The 18,310-nt window shown below is 36.6% G+C and overlaps 1 protein-coding gene across 2 annotated transcripts in view; it reads left to right on the forward strand.

Annotated features, from left to right (window-relative positions):
• ARHGAP15 (Rho GTPase activating protein 15) overlaps positions 1 to 18,310 on the forward strand; it is a 785,763-nt gene that overhangs the window by 450,926 nt on the left and 316,527 nt on the right. For both annotated transcript variants that reach the window (XM_060178060.1, XM_007539658.3), the window contains exon 9: positions 12,069 to 12,191. In XM_060178060.1, coding sequence (XP_060034043.1) covers positions 12,069 to 12,191 — 123 coding nt within the window. The remainder of the gene's footprint in view (positions 1 to 12,068; positions 12,192 to 18,310) is intronic.

Below are 18,310 nucleotides of genomic sequence, written 5' to 3' on the forward strand. Positions count from 1 at the left end.
AATTTGGATTTGAATCTTGATCCTGCTACTTCCTAGGTGGCCTTAGTCAAGTAACTTAAACAATCTGGGTGACTTTCTCCATCTCAAAAGTTAGAAGCATTTATGTTTTTCAAGTTCACTCCAGACTTAACATTTCACATTTCTGTGTCTTTATCATGAATTATTCCCAAGAATGGGGTCATTTGAGGAGCAAAGTCGAGGGCAAACAAAACAAAACAAACAAACAAACAAAAATGCAGCAATTTGATTACAATTATGACATAAATTATTGGGGAGAATAATCGGTTTGAAGGAGAAAATAAATTTTCCATCACTATATTTTGCATGGAAGGAAGAGTTCATTTGAAGATGTGGTCAGAGAACAAGAAATGGTTTTATCTGTCACTGACAGGGTGGCCATGATCTCAACAAAGGATGTTAAATAGACAGCAAATGAAAAAGTTTATATTTTTAACCAGTTTAAGTGTCAGAATGAATTTTTTTCTATATGTTTTTCCTTTTTTTTTTTTTTTTATAGAAATGTATGTTACAGATTTTGACTGCTGCAGACTCGGCAAGCATTCATGGGGTTCCAGCTAGATCTTTGTTAAGCAAGCATAAACTCATTGCCAGCTGCGAATTGCAGCTGTCCATCAGCTTTTGTGAGGGTAGATCACCCTACTACCCCCATCATTTAGCCATAGCTGACAGACATACTGTGCCCTCAGAGCTGCTCAGGGAACCCTCTGCATTTTCAATGCACTCCCTGTGTGAGAAGTCCCAGTGGCACACACACTCTGGAGGAAATAGCTCGAAGCTCATGTCAAAATGATGCCACTAAGAGTAGGGTCTGTCCCAATAAAACTATTTTGTAAGAGGCTAACTGACTCTGGCCTGACATTTCCTAGTGGCCGCTGTTCTAAAAAATAAAAAGGCACAAGAGGCTACATTTCTGACAGCCAGCCTACTCTTCTTCAGGACAGAGTGACCCCTAAGAGAGTTCCAAAAGAATAGGCCCAAGGCCAGGAGTCTGTCTCATATCTGAGGAATGTGGGGGTGAGGAGGCCATGGCCAAGGGGCATAGCCAGAGGAAGGACAAGGCCCAGGGTGCTGAGTGCAGCCATTCTCCTGGGCCACATCATGGGGCAGGAAATAAGACTCAATGGAATCCTTATCTACATTCAAGTATATTTGGGACCTGTAACTTAAGAAGAGGCTTTAAAGACAAATAAATTTTACTCTGGTAACATTGGCCAACCTTCTAAACATTTTTTTTTTCTTTATATTTCCAGGCATACATAGGATGGGAGCAAAAATAAATAAATAAATAAAGTAGCATCACTCTAACAGATGTTATTAAAATGTTTTATAGAGTTATTGAAATCTGTTGTTATAGCATCAAATCACTTCTTCACATGATAAGAATTAATTTTAAAAGATGACAATTTTAGAAATCCCAGGAACATTATTCTAAAAATTAAGAATTCCCTGCTTTCCTGAGGTATTTTTATAAAGTAAACGGAACTTTTGAATAGTATAGTAAAAACTAAATCTAAAGGTTCTTTGGGACATGGGATGCCCCTTGGATACTTCAAGATCCATAAGAAATGATCTGCCAGTGTTTATGGAAGGTATGTCTTTAGATTTTTGTTTAGGAATCTTCTAAAATTAAAAAAAAAAAAATTCCTACTCATAGGAGTATTACAAAAACTGTTCTTCGTTAAGTAAAAGTAGTGTTCCAGTATGAAATGTGCCCTTTTGAGAAGACAGGCACAATGCAAATGCAAATTAATAATAAAATTGGACAATATGCAGCATATGAACAAAGTTGGCCTGAATCACTGAGTCACTTGAGAAAAACATTCAAAGGTTTGGGAAAAATCAAATCCATGGTGTGTGTGTGTATAGAATTGTGTATGTTTGTGGTCAAGGGAGCAGTGGCTCAACATAAACACTTTCTTTCCCACAATTTAAACATACACATAGCACTTAAAATAGTTTCATTCAGGGTTAGAAACCATGAGAGTCATGGGATCATGAAACAATAGCAAAGCTCTGTTAGCCCATGATCTTTCCATATTCAAGAGGACTGTAAAATAAAAACATGTCTCTGCAGGAGATCGATATTTTCCAAAGGAATAGAACTGACAGCACAAGAGTCTTTAGATTGCTAAGTGCCTTCCCTTCTCCATTGCAGTTTGCTTGGCGCTTTCATTGTGAAACCTTTTTGCTGGATGTGTTCCCTGTGATGAGGTTGGGTGTTATAATAAACATAGAGGAAGGCTGAAATAATGTATTTCAGTTAGGAAGAAGCACTTGAAAGAAATTGGTTTTACTATACACATGATGTGAGCCAATCAATAGTGGTTTAGTTTGACAAGTGTTGTCAATATCCATTGTCACAGTTCAGAAAGTCTTTAATGGATATTCCTTCAAAACCCGATGATTTCTTCAACACATGTTCAAAGTCTTTGCAATACACTCTACCTAGCTGAAATTAATCACAGATAAACTCTTGGGGTTACATACACAGTTTTAACTGAGGCCCTAATAATAGTCAGTTAATATACTAATACATTTAATTTTATTTAAATTAATGTATATTTGATTTATGTGATGGTTAAGAGCACAATTTTCAGTACTACTAGAGACATAAAAATTCTCAGTAAATGTTGAAAAAGTGAATGGCACCGGGATGCAAGGAGAGGACTACACTTTTCATGTCACCTCTTCTTCTCTAAAAAAAATATTTATTTATTCCCTTTGGTTGCAGTTGTTGTTGTTGTTATTGATATCACCGTTGTTGTTGGATAGGACGGAGAGAAATGGAGAGAGGAGGGGGAGAGAAAGACAGACACCTGCAGACCGGCTTCACCTCCTGTGAAGCGACCGCCCCCTGCAGGTGGGGAGCCAGGGGCTCCAACCAGGATCCTTAGGCAGGTCCTTGCACTTTGCGTCTTGTGCTCTTAACCCGTTGCACTACCACCCGACTCCCCTTATTACCTTTTCTACTTATCTGCTGTTCATTACAAGGTGTCTTAGCTTCAGTGTATCTGTAAAAATGTCCTAATTAATAATATTCTTTAGCTTTTATTTATTGCTTATTATATACTATGTGTTGTGTTGGGTATTTTGTGTATAGCAAGGCATTTAATATATACAATAAATGATGGGATGGAGGTACAGAAAACGTACAAGGCTTGAATGACACCCTAGTTCTTCTTCTAGCGTTTGCCCTTCTTCCGTAGCCAGTCAACAGCATCAGGTTGAAAGCTGTCAGGAGCTGCTTGTTGCTGGCTTTGAAAGTGACTGTTATCCATGTGGATTCAGTCGGCTAGGAAGGATTGTCAGTTTCCCCAATGAATGGGTACTCACGGGATGCACCACGAGAAGGTCGATCCAATGCATCCCACACCCTAGTAAGATTATATAACAAAGCTGAAATTGAAAAATCCAGTGACTAGAAATGTGTGAGAAACAAAAGAAGAAGTTACATATTTTGAAAACCATAGCATTTTATTAATTGCTGATAAGAGGTCACAGGTTAGGGCCTTTTTCTACTACTCAGCCTAACTACGGATTCTGAACTCTTATTCCAGCATGCAGGACTTAAACAAGCAATACTCAGGATACTCAGTAGAGTGAGATTTCTTTCTTTCTTTTTTTTTTCCCCCTCCAGTTGCTGGGTTTGGGTGCCAGCACTACGAATCCATGGCTTCTATTGGCTTTTTGTTTTTGTTTTGCTTTATTTTCATTCAGTAAGACAGAGAGAAATTGAGGGGGTGGGGATAGAGGAAGTGAAAGATGGACACCTGCAGACCTGTTTCAAAGCTCATGAAGCGTCCCTGCTGCAGACGGGAGTGGGGTCTCAAACCCGGGTCCTTGAGCATAGTACTATGTGCACTTAACTAGATGCACTAACACCCAGCCCCTTCTTTTGTTTGAGAAAAAAGCCAAATAATTTTTAGATATAAATGTTTTCCCTTGGGCGGCTGGGTGGTGGCACACCTAGTTAAGCCAACACATTACAGTGCTCAACGACCCGAGTTCAAGCCCCCACTGTCCACCTGCAGGTGGTAAGCACAAGTGGTGAAGCAGGGCTGCAGGTGTCTCTCAGTTTCTGACTCTCTATCCAATAAATAAAGATAATAAAAAATAAATAAATGTTTTCCCCTGGGACTAATTTGAGTTGGGCGTGCTTCTGGTTCGTCTTTTGGGGGAAAAATATGTATATGATGCAAGGAGTCCAGGGAGGGAATGAGAAATTGATGTTTGGCAAGGTTTCTAATTTCTAAAAAGTAATCTGTCATATTATTTACATATTTTTAATTAGAGAAGAAGAGAGACAGAGACCAGAGAACTCTTCCTCTCTGACTTATGGTGGTGCTGGGGATTGAACTTGAGACCTCAAAACCTCAGGGATGAGAGTCTTTTGCATAACTATTATGCTATCTCCCCAGCCCAGTTGCTAGTCTTTTTGTTTGTTTGTTTGTTTTTCTTGTGGAAGGGGCCATCATACATCTCTACTTCCATATTATTAATTTTTGCCTTCTATGCAAGACAAGTATTAATGACCTAAGTATTGATTCCCTACAACTGTACCACATTTTTACTTCTGTGGTGGAATTGCTATGCCTATGACTGCCATGTTTAGTATTGAATTGTGTTCTCTGATGTTCACATTTGCAGACTGATATAATATGCTCCTTTCATTTGACTCAGTTATCGCATATTAAATAAATAAATAATGATATATCCTAAGTAATCAAACTTACCCATCCAAAAAGCTCTGTGTATACCTATGTTCATAGTAGCACAATTTGTTATAGCGCGAACCTGGAAGCACCCTAGGTGTCCAACAACAGAGGAATGCCTAAGAAAGCTGTGTTATAGCTGCACAGTGGACTCCTAATTACTTTAAGAATGATGAATTCACCTTCTGCACCTCATCTTTGATGGATCTTGAAGGAATCATGTTAAGTGAGCTAAGCCATAAAGAGAAGGATGGATATGGGGTGATCTTTCTCATAGGCAGATGTTGAGAAATAAGAACAGAAAAGGGATATACAGAGTTGAACTGGGACTGTGTTTGATGTACTGTACCAAAGTGAAGGACTCTAGATGTGTGTGGATGGGTGAGTGGGGGGCACAAGGGGGGGGCCTTTCAAGTCCTGGTGCATGATAGTGTGAAGGTGAAGGAAAACCTAGGCTGAGGGTTAGAGTGTTTTGCAAAAAACTAAGAAATATTACACATGTAACAACAGTTGTATCTACTGAAACCGTAGATCCCCTTCCCCAATAAAAATAAAATTAGGAGCTAGCAAAAGAGTTAAGAACACAGAAATGCAAGAGAGAAGCAGAGCATCACAATTAGCATACATCTGGTTCCGGGGATTGAATTTGGGTTCTAATAATGCTAAGCCTACATACACTCCATCACGGAGCCACCTCCTTGGCCACTGTGTCCTATTTTCTGTATCTAGGACATAACTCATTCTAATATTTAATAAAGATCATTTAAAGGATATAAATACACCCTGTATTATGGTAAGTGAAGTAAATCAAATGACAAAAAGTGAAACATCATATGACTTAATAATGTGTCGTACACAAGAAACCAACCAAGTAAATAAACTAAGAAAGAGAGACACCTGCATCTGTACTTTACCAATCTTGAAGATTTCCCGCTGCAAAGGAGGACCAGGGGCTAGGACCTGGGTCCTTGCTCACTGTAGTGTGTGTACTTAACCAGGCACGCCACTACCTGGCCCCAGTGATACACGCCTGACACTTATATGATGTTATCAATAATGTTACATCAACAAAAATGATAAAATGTTTCAACTCTATCAACACTAGTACAAACATCAATGTTCATGCTGTATTGTAGAGCTTAAATAAAACACACTGACTCATACTGTAGATAAACATTTTTAACAAAAAATAAATTTGATTTTCACCAAAAGTAATACAAGGACACATGCAAAGACAGTAATGAATTCACATCAGAGACAGGTGAATGCACTAGAGGTAGAAAAACATATATACATATTACATTTATTTGGGGAAAGTAATCATAGAATGCCCATTAGCTGGAGAAGGACATCACAGTAAACTGTCAACTCTTTACTGATGCTGAGAATGTAAAAATATGGTTACAGCTTGCTATTTACCTAGATACTTTTAACTAAAATTAAACATTTTCATTGTATAGATTCTGACCTTCTGCTTTGAATCTGATCATTTGTTTTGTATTTCTATAGTATTTAAGTGGGAATAAAATGGTTAAAACAAAGCACTACTGTTAAAAATCCCTGTATCCCCTCTTCCAATTATTTCCAGATTTAATCATGATTTGTGTTTCAAGTAAGCCAGTTAAAACTTCAATAACTTAGTTTCTCAGGCTGCTAGCTGGAGTTTGAAATTATGACTTATATACATTAAGCATGTGGAAAAAAAGATATTAAATGACCAACGGTACATTAAGCCCAAACTTAACTCTTTTGCCCACTCGGACAGAGGAAGTTATGTACAAGGATCTATAAGCTCTAAAAGCATATGCTGGTGGTGGTGGTGGTGAAGGGATGGTGTTTATTACAGTCGCAGGAATTAGCACAAGTATGTATGTCCCAGAAAGGAATCAGACAGAGAGGATGAAAGAAACTGAATACACTTTTTTTTTTTCTTTTTCAATCAATTTACGGTACTCTTCCTTTGGTAATTTATAAAGTGGTGCAATAGAGTAATTTTAAATACAAAAAGATGGTTTTGTAAAATGTGAGTGGAAACAACTGAGTAATTTGTGACATAATTCATGTAAGGGTTTGAGAAGTGTCTTTGGAATCTCTGGGGATTAAGGGCCTGATATAACCTTATTTTGTCATTTTGCTCTGGATCTCCCTCTCATTCTCAGACACTGCAGTGTGATAAAATGATTTCACTGAACAGCTGTTTGCAGCTCTGCCCTGAATATCCACCTAGATTCCCAATGTTAAGAACTATTAGCTGCTACCAAAACTATCTACAGTTGATGTGGATCCCTGTGGAAAAGCCTCACCAATGAAGTGAGAACGCGTAACCTAGAAAGTTGTCTGTAACAGGGTTGCTGAAGTGTGGCAACTCTTCTTTCCACTGGCAACATTTTTGAAATGTTAGCTCCCCCAGCCTTTCCAAATTTAAAAAATAAAATAAAATAATAACAACAACATGTAATTGTAACATGGGAATACCGCGAGAACAGCCGTTTGGCAGGAAAAGGGGGTATTTCAAAATAAGGTCCCCAGTAAGAGAAATTTTGGCGGATGCACAATTCTGGATCATATTATACAAACCATTGAATTCTGGAAGATTTGAGGGTTTTCTTTTGTGGTTCCCACCCCTTAACAGAATGGTAGTGAATACTCATCATCCAAATTATATTGCTTCCCTGTCCCATTACTAAAGTTGAGAAATAAATAGACAAGGGACATTCATTACAATAACCATTCCTACCATAATGGCTGTGCCAGGTATAAAATTTGTGTTGGCATAATTCCCATTATCATATGTAATGATATTTATTGAAGATCATCTTTAAAAGCCCACAATCCTAACTATCCTCTGGTGCAAGCAGCTTTAACACCAATTAAATCTCTCCACTGGTTAAGAATGGTGCTTAAAACTAATGCCTTTGGCCTGTGTGTGTTGAGACTTAAAACTGCATATTGTTATTCAAAATAGTTAGACTGAAAAATATTCTATGTGTTTTGGGCTTGAAAGAAAAAGATCACCCACCAGTGAAAGAGAGAGAGAGAGAGAAGACACAAAGGAAATAAAATAAACTTTAGAAAACCTGGAAAATTAATCTAATCCAAGTTAACTTTTTATCGAGGTGAAAAATATGTAGAGTTGAGGGATTCCTCTGTAAATCAGATTAAATTCTTTGGAATTTAAACCCTTATCTCTCTAGTCTCTTTTTCATTTTTGCATAAAAAGCTTAAATGAGAATGGGGGGGGGGGACTACTCATTGGCTTAACATAAATCTTTAAATTGCAGTAAGCTCGCCCTCAAAAAGTAGTTGATTCTCTGAGGGAAAAGAAAAGGCTGAATTCTATTTTTCATAAATGATGGATTATTGTACCGCACTGTGTATTTTCCAGTAAAGTGTCCTTTTATTTGCACTGTGTGATTACAAGTTTCTAAAAGTATGTGTGGGGTCACTTGGGTGCTGTGGGAAAATGGAAGGAACACTGTTCTGTTAAAATCAGTAGTGAAATCAGAAGCAAACTATGTCCTGATTATCATAGGCATGTGTTTAAATTTTGCTTTCCTTAATTGGCTATGTTGTATTTACTTAAAATGAACAATTTGGCAAGTTTTTCTCCCTTGACAACAGAAAAGCATAAACTGTTCTATAAGTTTGGCTGTTAGAATCAGATTTGCAAACCACAATACTCAGAGACTTTTACTGTTGTTTACAGGGACCCAGCGATGGACTTTGCTTTGTTACCATGTAAATTTTGCATTTTTAGTTTGTATTTATAGCACTTACAAGTTCTTTGGTTAGTAAAAAGTGTGCTGTATATTATAATCCTCTATTGATTTTAACTTCTTTACAACTCTTAAAAACAAAATGTGGAGGAGTGATGGTAAAGCCCTTGTAATTTGACTTGTCATCTGAGCATGATTATTTATGGTATCAGGAAATGGAAGTTGACACTCTCGTCTGTCTCCAGGAAAGTCATCATTAGAGACAACTTTGGAGAGCTTGGCTTTGTTAAAAAAAAACATTGCAGTTGTATCCAAGACTTTGCTAACTTCTCAATGTGTATAAGAAGGAAATAAGATAAAGCATTTAAAAAATATTTTTAAAAAGAATGCCTCTTGAATCCATTTCTCACATGTGGAGCCAGATGGTGGTATTGAAAACAATCTAACATACATGTATTTTTCTAATTAAGAATGCTATCACTAGAGTTCCTAGGGGGTTCCGAGAAGATATAATTGACTATGTAATTATTGCAATGCATTCACATTAATGTTGAATATATACTTTTAATTTATAAAGTATTTTCCAATCATACTGATTTTATTCATTCTAAAATGGCTGGGGGAAAAAATACCTCCATTCATTTTATATTCCTTGATGACATGATTTAGAGAATGAAGTTAGATCAGAAAAATATCATCTCAAGTAAGCTGAGAAAGTCTAAATTGATTATACCATGTCATTGTAAAGGCAGCTTTGACCATGAAATTTCCCACAGAGAGACATGTTTTTCCTTCATTCTCCAGTACTAGAACTCAGTTCCATGTCCTTGACTATAGCTGTCTGGCAAGGCAGATCAAATACAACTGATGGTCTTCCCACTGTCTGGACCTAAAGCAAAGTTGACAAGATAACCATGTCAGAATAGTACATTATGATGCTTAAGCTGAGGCCTCTAATCATGTCATTTTGAGTCCGTTGTGGCATCAGGAAATGGAAGCTGGCATTCAAGTCTGTCTCCAGGAAAGATATTCATGGTTCTATAAAGATGACTGCTATATGCACAGGTTCTAACAGTTCTTGCTATTTCTCCAAAACAGCCAGAGGTCAATTCCTCTTCTCCCTTAATCTCTTACACAGTACTTCCATATTCCTTACCATGCTATATTATATCTACACAAATCATATGCACTTTTATCAAAACAGTTAAATGCAACACTACCATCTATATTGTAGGTGGCCAGTTTGCGTTTGTCTTTTCTTAATCATTTTAATTAGCTAGCAGTAATTTGTGAAGTACCAGAGCCAAATGTATAAGTTAATGTCTCTGGCAGCCGTGCTTTTAATGTAAGAGAAAATAAGTTTTAATAATACAAAAAATGTTGATAGTATAGCCAGTTTATTCAAAATTAGTCAAAACATTACATTGTCAACCTATGTCATTGCTGTATTTCCAGTGATTAATGTCTGGGGCAGCAGTTCACTGGTAATCCATTTGTTTCACATGCATGAGGTCCAGCACCACCGTATGACAACAGTGCTCTGTTTTCTCTCTTTTACTTTGTTTGTCTCTTTCTCTCTCTCACACATACATACACACTATACTTTAAGTGCCTAATAACTATGTGACTTTTGGATACCATTATAGTTGGCACAGGTCTAAAACAAAGACTTACATACAAAATGGTAGTATTTGATAAAATTTATATTGTACATAAAAGTAAGGGAACAAGATTGCCAAAAACCAAAGGCAACTGCCCTAGAGTCTCAGACTCCCTTGGACCTGCTGAACATTGGAGTGCTGAGAACATCCACAACTCTCACTTTATAAAACCATTCCTTCAAACATAAACGATTGCCAATTTTTTCATTTGTTTATTCATTTATTTATTTAGGTGGAATGGAGTCTCATTCACACAGTTTTACTGCTTTACTGTCTTGCATGTAAATTATATTGTTTTTTTTTTTGTTTTTTTTTTTACCTCTAAAGGTCTTCTTTTCTTTTTTCTTTCATCAGAGAGATACCACAAGGCTGCAACTTCCTCCACCTTTATAGCCAATCCATGTGGTGAGGGGTCTCTAGCCTGGTTCACAAGAATGGCAAGGCTGATGTCTTACCCAGTGAGCTCTCTTCCCCATCATCCCAACATTGAATTTCTTCAAATACTATTAAATGTATTTCTACAGCCAACTCATTTAATACATAGGAGATCGATAAATATCAGATATTTGATTTTATATCTGTAATTGGGGTTAGGCCAGTGAAGGTCCCAGTAAAGATTTCTATCTTATCCCAAGGAGATAATAGATTCCGATCAGTCACTAATGATAGTATACCTCATAGGTAGAGCCTCTCTTTAATGAGGGACCCAAATTTAACTGCTAATATTCATTATTTAGTTGAGATCCTTTAGTGTGGAGCCTGCTACTCAGCAAATACAAGTCAGCAATTAATTTGACACATGCTTAACTTTAGATAAAGGGTAAGATTAAAAAAAAAAAACAGTGATTTGGGCAATTTGTGGTTGATAATTTCACCTACAACTGGTGGAAATTTCATATCAATAGAAAAAGTAAGAAATATATCATTCAAAAAACAGGAAGTCATGTAGAGCTGGCATTAAAAAGGAGAACAAATGCCAGATTATTTCACTTATAGGTGGACAGAACAGGAAAACACAAAGTGAAACTTGGACAGGGTGGGGTGTATTGCACCAAAGCAAAGGACTTGGGGGAAGGAGGAAGGCTATTTTTTTCCTTCTGTTGCCCTTGTTGTTTATCGTTGTTGTTATTATTATTGTTGTTGTCATTGTTATTGTTGGAATAGGTTCTAAGTTGAGAGTGAGAGTGTTCTGTAGACACTTATCATGAGGAGATGAGAAACTGTACTCACGTATCAACAACTATACTGTTAACTATGATTAAACCCCCAATAAAATGGGGGGAAAAGTGACAAAGGGCGAGAAAAATAGCTCATCCTAACAGGGCACTTGCTTTGACCATGCATACAACCCAGGTTTAAGCCAGGCCCCCCAGCACATTGGAAGAAGCTTCAGTTCTGTGTTCATTCTTTGTCTCTCTCTTTTTCTCTCTACCTCTGTGTCTTTTTCTATCTGAAAAAGTTATCCCAGAGTGCTAAAACTCTAGCAGTTGCAATAGTAATAAAATAAAGAAATTGACAAGTTTATTTGCACAGATGAGAACTTCAAAAACATCTGAATCACCTTAGGTAGGATATAATCATAATAAATTGAAATTAGCAATTTTAAACATATTTAGATGAATTTGTTTACACTAAACATAATTTTGAATTTATATATATATAGATGGATGGACTTACCCTTATGATGGTTAGCATGTGAACTATGAGGAAATGAGTGTGAAGATAAATTATGAATAAATAAGGTTCCCACATTCTCACAGAACATTTACGTTACAATAAAGCTAATATTTCAATATAGACAGACTTTATTTGTTTGCCCTGCCTAGAGAGAAGGACCAAGGCTATCAATTCAGGTAGTTGTTCCATAACTGCTATTTCTATTCATATTTGCATAAGGTAATAATCATAAAGAAGAAATTTACTGAATGTCCCTGCTCTTTTTTTTTTTCAATCTCCAGTGTTCCGGCTACATCACAGTGCTTCTGATACAAGCGACAAAAACCGAGTTAAAAGCAGATTAAAGAAGTTTATTACCCGGAGACCTTCTCTGAAAACTCTGCAAGAAAAGGGACTTATTAAAGGTATAGGACATTTTATATTTTTACTGTAACAATGATAAATGAATGTGCCTCTGTGTCCAGAGCTGTTCAGCTCTAGAGGAGTATCAGGATATTTTATTCTTTTTAGGTTGCTTATTACATTTTCTTCTATCTAATAAAGGAAAAAGTAGTTGAGAAAACTAATCTCAAGAAAATAAAGGTGGCACCATAAAACATTAAAAAACAAAACAAAAAACTAGTTTTGTCCTCAAAGATCTGGGTTTTGCACAAGAATTCGAGAAGGGATATCCCACTGGCCTCTCAGAATGACCTCATTTCCCTATGTGTCTCTGTCCCCAGTTTACACTTTCTGTTGCCAGTTACTTAACATCAGGAGCCCTTTTCACTGAGAAGGGTCTTGACTTGGATAATCTGTTACCTGACCACCTAGTCTTAGTCTAGTTTCAATGTTCACAAGAGAGTAAGACAAACTAGTGTTACGAAACCTCAGGGATTTGAGATTTGGTGCTATGAGAATTCAATCTAAAATGAAATAAGAAGATATTTTTTTCAAGGAGATCTAAAGAATAAAATCGCTAAATCAACCTAACCGCCAGAATAGAATGCCAGTCTGTCGCATTAGAATAATTAGAATTTAGGCCTTGATTCTATCATCCATTCATACAGACACTGGCAAAGTTATGGCTTCTTTTTTTGAGTCACAGATTGCTTGTATGTTTAATGGAGATATTTATATTCACTGTTGAGAGGACTACTGAGAAGAATAAATGAATGAATCTATGCAAAAAAATTAAGAGTTTATGAAACATGTTCATTAAATGCCCTATTTTGTTTATACTATTACTATTCATTACTATTATTATTTAATATATATATATTTTAAATTATTGTAGTTATTTTAATGAGAGAGATATACAGAGTCCTGTTCCGCTCTGACTGATGGTGGTGCTGGGAATTGACCCTGGGACTTCAGAGCCTCAGGCAGGAAAACCTTTTTGCCTCCCCATGATGCTATTATTAATGTGCCAATTAGATGAAAAAGTGATTGGCTAGGTGAAGTCAATGATATAGTGAGTTTCTTTAACTGGAAAGCACCTTACAGACTACATATGCAAAATATCTGATTTTCCTAATAAGAAAATGTATGGAGTCCATTATTGTCCAACTTTTGATTTTATAACCAATTGACAGAGTTAGAAAACTAAATATAAGACATAATTTGAAGATGGGATGAAATAAACTTTTAAAAGGAATGCTGAGTACCAGAAAACAATTCACGTGCAGTATGAACAGTACCCAGTGCAAGGCAGGTGACCTGCAAGAGTGCGCCATGATGTGGCGGCACTGTGATGTCTCTCCTCTTTGCACATATAAATGTCTGTCTCTTTATAAAATTAAATTGTAAAAATTGAGTTGAGAAGGGTGAAGATGGCATTGTGCATGTGGAGGTCCTAACCCACATTTGAAAGGAAAAAAAAAAGTACTGCGGACAGTCAGAAGGCTTATCTTTATAGAAGTCAAAAGTTTATGCGAAAGATTGTTAGGAAACAAGGCCAGGGTAGCGCACCAGATTAAGCACACGTGGAGCAAAGTACAAGGACTGGCACAAGCATCCCCCGGCACCCCACCTACAAAGGGATCTGCAAGTGTCTTTCTCTCCCTCTCTCTGTCTTCTTCCCCTCCTCTTCTAATTTCTCTCTGTCCTATCCAGCAACAACAGCAGCAGCAAAAATAACAATACAGTAATGACAACAAAGTGGAAAAAGTGGCTGCTGAAGCATAACCCTGGAGGCAAAAAAAAAAAAAAAGAAAGTCAGGAAAAGGTCAAAATGGGATTTAAAATATTTAACTTTTTATTTGATACTTATTATGACACTTATTTAAATAGTTAACAATGATTCTTTCAGCTACCCATCCAAGTCCATTTCAAATGAGTGAAAATATCACACACACACACACACACACACACACACACAAACATTTAACACCAAATTAATTATGGATATGAAGAAGGGTAGACATACACATCATTAAAACAGTGGAACATGTAAACATTAATTCCCCAATAAAGTAATTTAAAAAAATAGTGGAAGGATCTTAAAATGTAAACATTTGGGAGTGGAACTTGCTACTTACTGCTTTAAAGCAGACATTTGCTTTCTACAGATTTCATTTTCAGTGTTTTGAGTATTATTTGGTCCTCTATGTAATCAACTTCATATGATCCCATATAATGCCAACACCTCCAAGTCTGCCCTTGAATTCATGGTATAGATTCTCATTTCTTAATTCTCAGTAGCATGTTTCCTGCCATCTTTAAAATGCATATGAAACCAGATTAGCTGCCTAAACAATCCCACTTGACACAAAAATCCAGACTTTTCATAACAGTTGCAAAATAAAAGAGTTTTTAATTAGGTGCCAGGGTCTGGCCCCCATCAAAATCCTTACGAATTAATAACTGTAATGTGCTTGGATTGGTCTCAGCAAACAACAGAGAAACTGGATGCCTAATGCAGTTTTCATTAGAATGTAATGAAGCCACTAGACATACTCCAACGTGTGCATTTCCTTTCTGAAAGCTCCATTAAATTTTTACCATAGCTGACCAATGAGTCAGTATTCATTAGAAGGGCTATGGAAAATCTATGTGAAATTCTGATTTGATAAGCTCCCATTGTTTTCAGTGGACTCTTTCTTCCAAATGCAGATCAAGTTATGCAAATGCAGTCACTTCTTCGGCTTGTTTCAGTTTTTATCTGTGAACTTTTTATCAAGGCTTTTCACTGAGTTCCTTTTTTTTTTTTTTGACTAAGTAAAAGGCATTAAATGATTTTTTTAAAAAAAATAAAGGCACACATTTAATACTTTAAGTCATTTTCTTAGTATTGCTAAAGCAAGGACTTAGAGCAGTGAAATTAGTATTTTCAGCCGGACATAAAAATCATATAAGATAAATTAATTGCTTGATAGTTAAATGGGTTAATATCTCTAAGTAAAATAGCTTAAGTCTTTCAAGGAGAAGAATTCGTTAGGAAGAAGAATATTGACCTTTGAAATTGTTCTCAAGTGCATTTGCCCAAAGAATCTGTATTGTGTTCTTTAAACTGTCTAATCTTCCAAAGCCTCTATTACCACTGTTTGAGAAAGCTGTGCTTGGTACTTTCGATCTTAAAAGTAGACAATATGTCCTGGAACTCCGCTTCCTTAGAGCCCCACCCTACTAGGGAAAGAGAGAGGCAGACTGGGAGTATGGACCAACCAGTCAACGCCCATGTTCAGCGGGGAAGCAATTACAGAAGCCAGACCTTCTACCTTCTGCAACCCACAATGACCCTGGGTCCATGCTCCCAGAGGGATAGAGAATGGGAAAGCTATCAGGGGAGGGGGTGGGATATGGAGATCGGGTGGTGGGGATTGTGTGGAGCTGTAACCCTCTTATCCTACAGTTTTATTAATGTCTCCCTCCTTAAATAAATAAAATAAAATAAAATAAAATAAAATAAAATAAAAAAGTAGACTTCTTGATTCCTGGAAGAGGCTATGCAGGACCATACTCAGTTCTCAAAATGTTTGCACTCTTATGTGATGTTATCAGTGGGTTGAGCGGGCTGAGTTTTGAATCCAAGCAGGTCAGGCAAAGATACCCTATGCTGACTTACTAATATCCAAAAGAACAATAAAGCACTTTTGTGAAAAGAGAATTTTTCCGGTACCACACAAGGTAGACTCAGTCAAAATACTTTCGGATCTATTATGTTTTGACACACAGAGATCTGCCTGAACTGTGATTTCACTGATTTGAATCTAAAGCTGAAAGTAGACACTTGGTGGGGTTGTGTTTTCTAATTTCTCTAATATGACTGATGAGAAGGGTGTATTGAGAAGTCAAAAAAGGGCCAGCAGATAATTCTGAATGATGACTGAACCAGCACATCTGAATAGTTCCTATAGGTGTGGCCTTGCTCTAGTAGCTTCTGATAGGCCTTCAGTTTCTCCAAGTACATTTTCATTTGCTCTGGAAATGGGTAGCACTCTTTAAATATATAAATTCAGTTCCTTAGTATAAATTTGTTTCATAGCAAACAAAACTCAAATCACTTTAATGTGTAAATTATAGGAAAGAGGATAAAATTTTAGGACGGTGAGATAAATATACATTCAATTTATTCTCAAACTGAAAAAAAAAAACACTTCTTTGCCATTGGTTAAAATATCCTCTCTCTCCTTTTTTGAAATCATTTTATTGGGGAGGGGTTAATGTTTCCAGTACAGTTATTAACACATGGGTACACAATTCTCATCTCTCCATTGTAGATGTCAATAGCAGATTCTCACCCCCATCTTAGATCCTTTTCCACTGTTGTGTGCTGGCCCTCCTCCAGCAGAATTCTTTACTTTGGTGCAATTCAACTAGAGTCCAAGGGTCCAAGTTTTACTTTGCATTTTCCCTTTCTCTCTTTGTTTCCTCAGTGCTATCTATAAATGAGATGACTTGGTATTTGTTCTTCTTTTTTGGTTTATCTCCTTAAATATGGTCCCTTCAAGTTACACCCAAGATGAGGCTAAGAAGATGCCTTCATCATTTTTAATGATTAACTAGTACTCTAGTGTGTGTGCATGTGCATGTGCATGTGCATGTACATGTGCGTGCGTGCGTGCGTGTGTGTGTGTGTGTGTGTGTGTGTGGACCGCACCTTTTCTTAGCCACTCATATATCTTTGGACATCTGTGTTACTTCAATGTTTAGCCAAAGTATCTTAAGAGATATTTCATATAACAGAATAGCTATGCAATAACAGAAAACACTTTTTAAACATTTTCTAAAATGTTGCTGTGTTTATCGGCCCCTAGTACTTACTTATCTCAGAATGATAGAGTATGTATGTGTATTAGAAGTTTCTTTCATCTTTTTTTTTAATATTTATTTTATTTACTTATTCCCTTTTGTTGCCCTTGTTGTTTTATTGTTGTAGTTATTATTGTTGTCGTTGTTGGATAGGACAGAGAGAAATGGAGACAGGAGGGGAAGACAGAGAGGGGCAGAGAAAGATAGACACCTGCAGACCTGCTTCACTGCCTGTGAAGCGACTCCCCTGCAGGTGGGGAGCCGGGGTTCGAACCAGGATCCTTATTCTGGTCCTTGTGCTTTGCGCCACCTGCGCTTTCATCTTTTTTTTTTTTGCCTGTGGGGTTTCCCTTCTCTAGGATGACTTGACAGAAAGAGAAAGGGAATGAAATCACAGCATGGAAGTTTCCTTCCATGCAATGATGGCTGGGCTCAAGTCTGGACCATGCACATGGCAAAACCAAGCTCTATTGAATCAAGCTATCTTGCTGGCCTTCTTTCATCTTAATATGGATAATATCATAAAGGATGGTATTAGTAAGGTTTTAAAGTAATGTTATATGACTTCTATTTTCTAATTAGATATTACAAAGGAGATAACATGGTTAAAAAAATAAATATGCCTCCAGGATTTATGATGAAAGTAGTATCCTCCTGCCTCATCCCAGTTTTCAATTGTTTCTGTTTGTAGTTTCATGTATTATATCACTATTATTTAAGATATAGGATGTCTTGCTTTTGTCAATACCTCCCTTATCTTTAATGTTATAATGTTTTAGTTTATCAAACATAGTACTGCCTCAGATACCTGTTACAACAAACATGAATTTGATAGAGATAAAAATAGCCTAAATACTCATAATCTAATGCAGCTGGTCTTACATTTCAGTTGACATTCTTTAAAACCTCCCACATATTAAAATTTCTATTTCTTATTCTATTAACTGAATTTAAGACTTAATACCTCCATTGATAAGATTAGGATTTTAGTTTTATTCTGTCTCCTTCCTCTATTTTTAAATCATGAAAAATTATATTATTTCACTGGCTTCTGTAATGATGACTTATTTATAGGTCACTTCTAAAAGCTAAAAACCAAAAAGCAGCATTCATATAACTGAGACTATGTAAGACCTACTGCAGTGCCAAGTATTAAACTTCGTCTGTGTTCTTGTTCTATTGTGATCCCTGCACTCCTCAAGAAGTAATGCCCCTTGGTAATGATGAAAAGCCATCCCTCCTCTTTTTTCCTTTTCCTTTTTCTTTTAACATTTGAAGTTATTATTAAGTT

Source organism: Erinaceus europaeus, chromosome 18 (genome assembly GCF_950295315.1).
Source record: "Erinaceus europaeus chromosome 18, mEriEur2.1, whole genome shotgun sequence".
NCBI classification, from domain to species: domain Eukaryota; kingdom Metazoa; phylum Chordata; class Mammalia; order Eulipotyphla; family Erinaceidae; genus Erinaceus; species Erinaceus europaeus.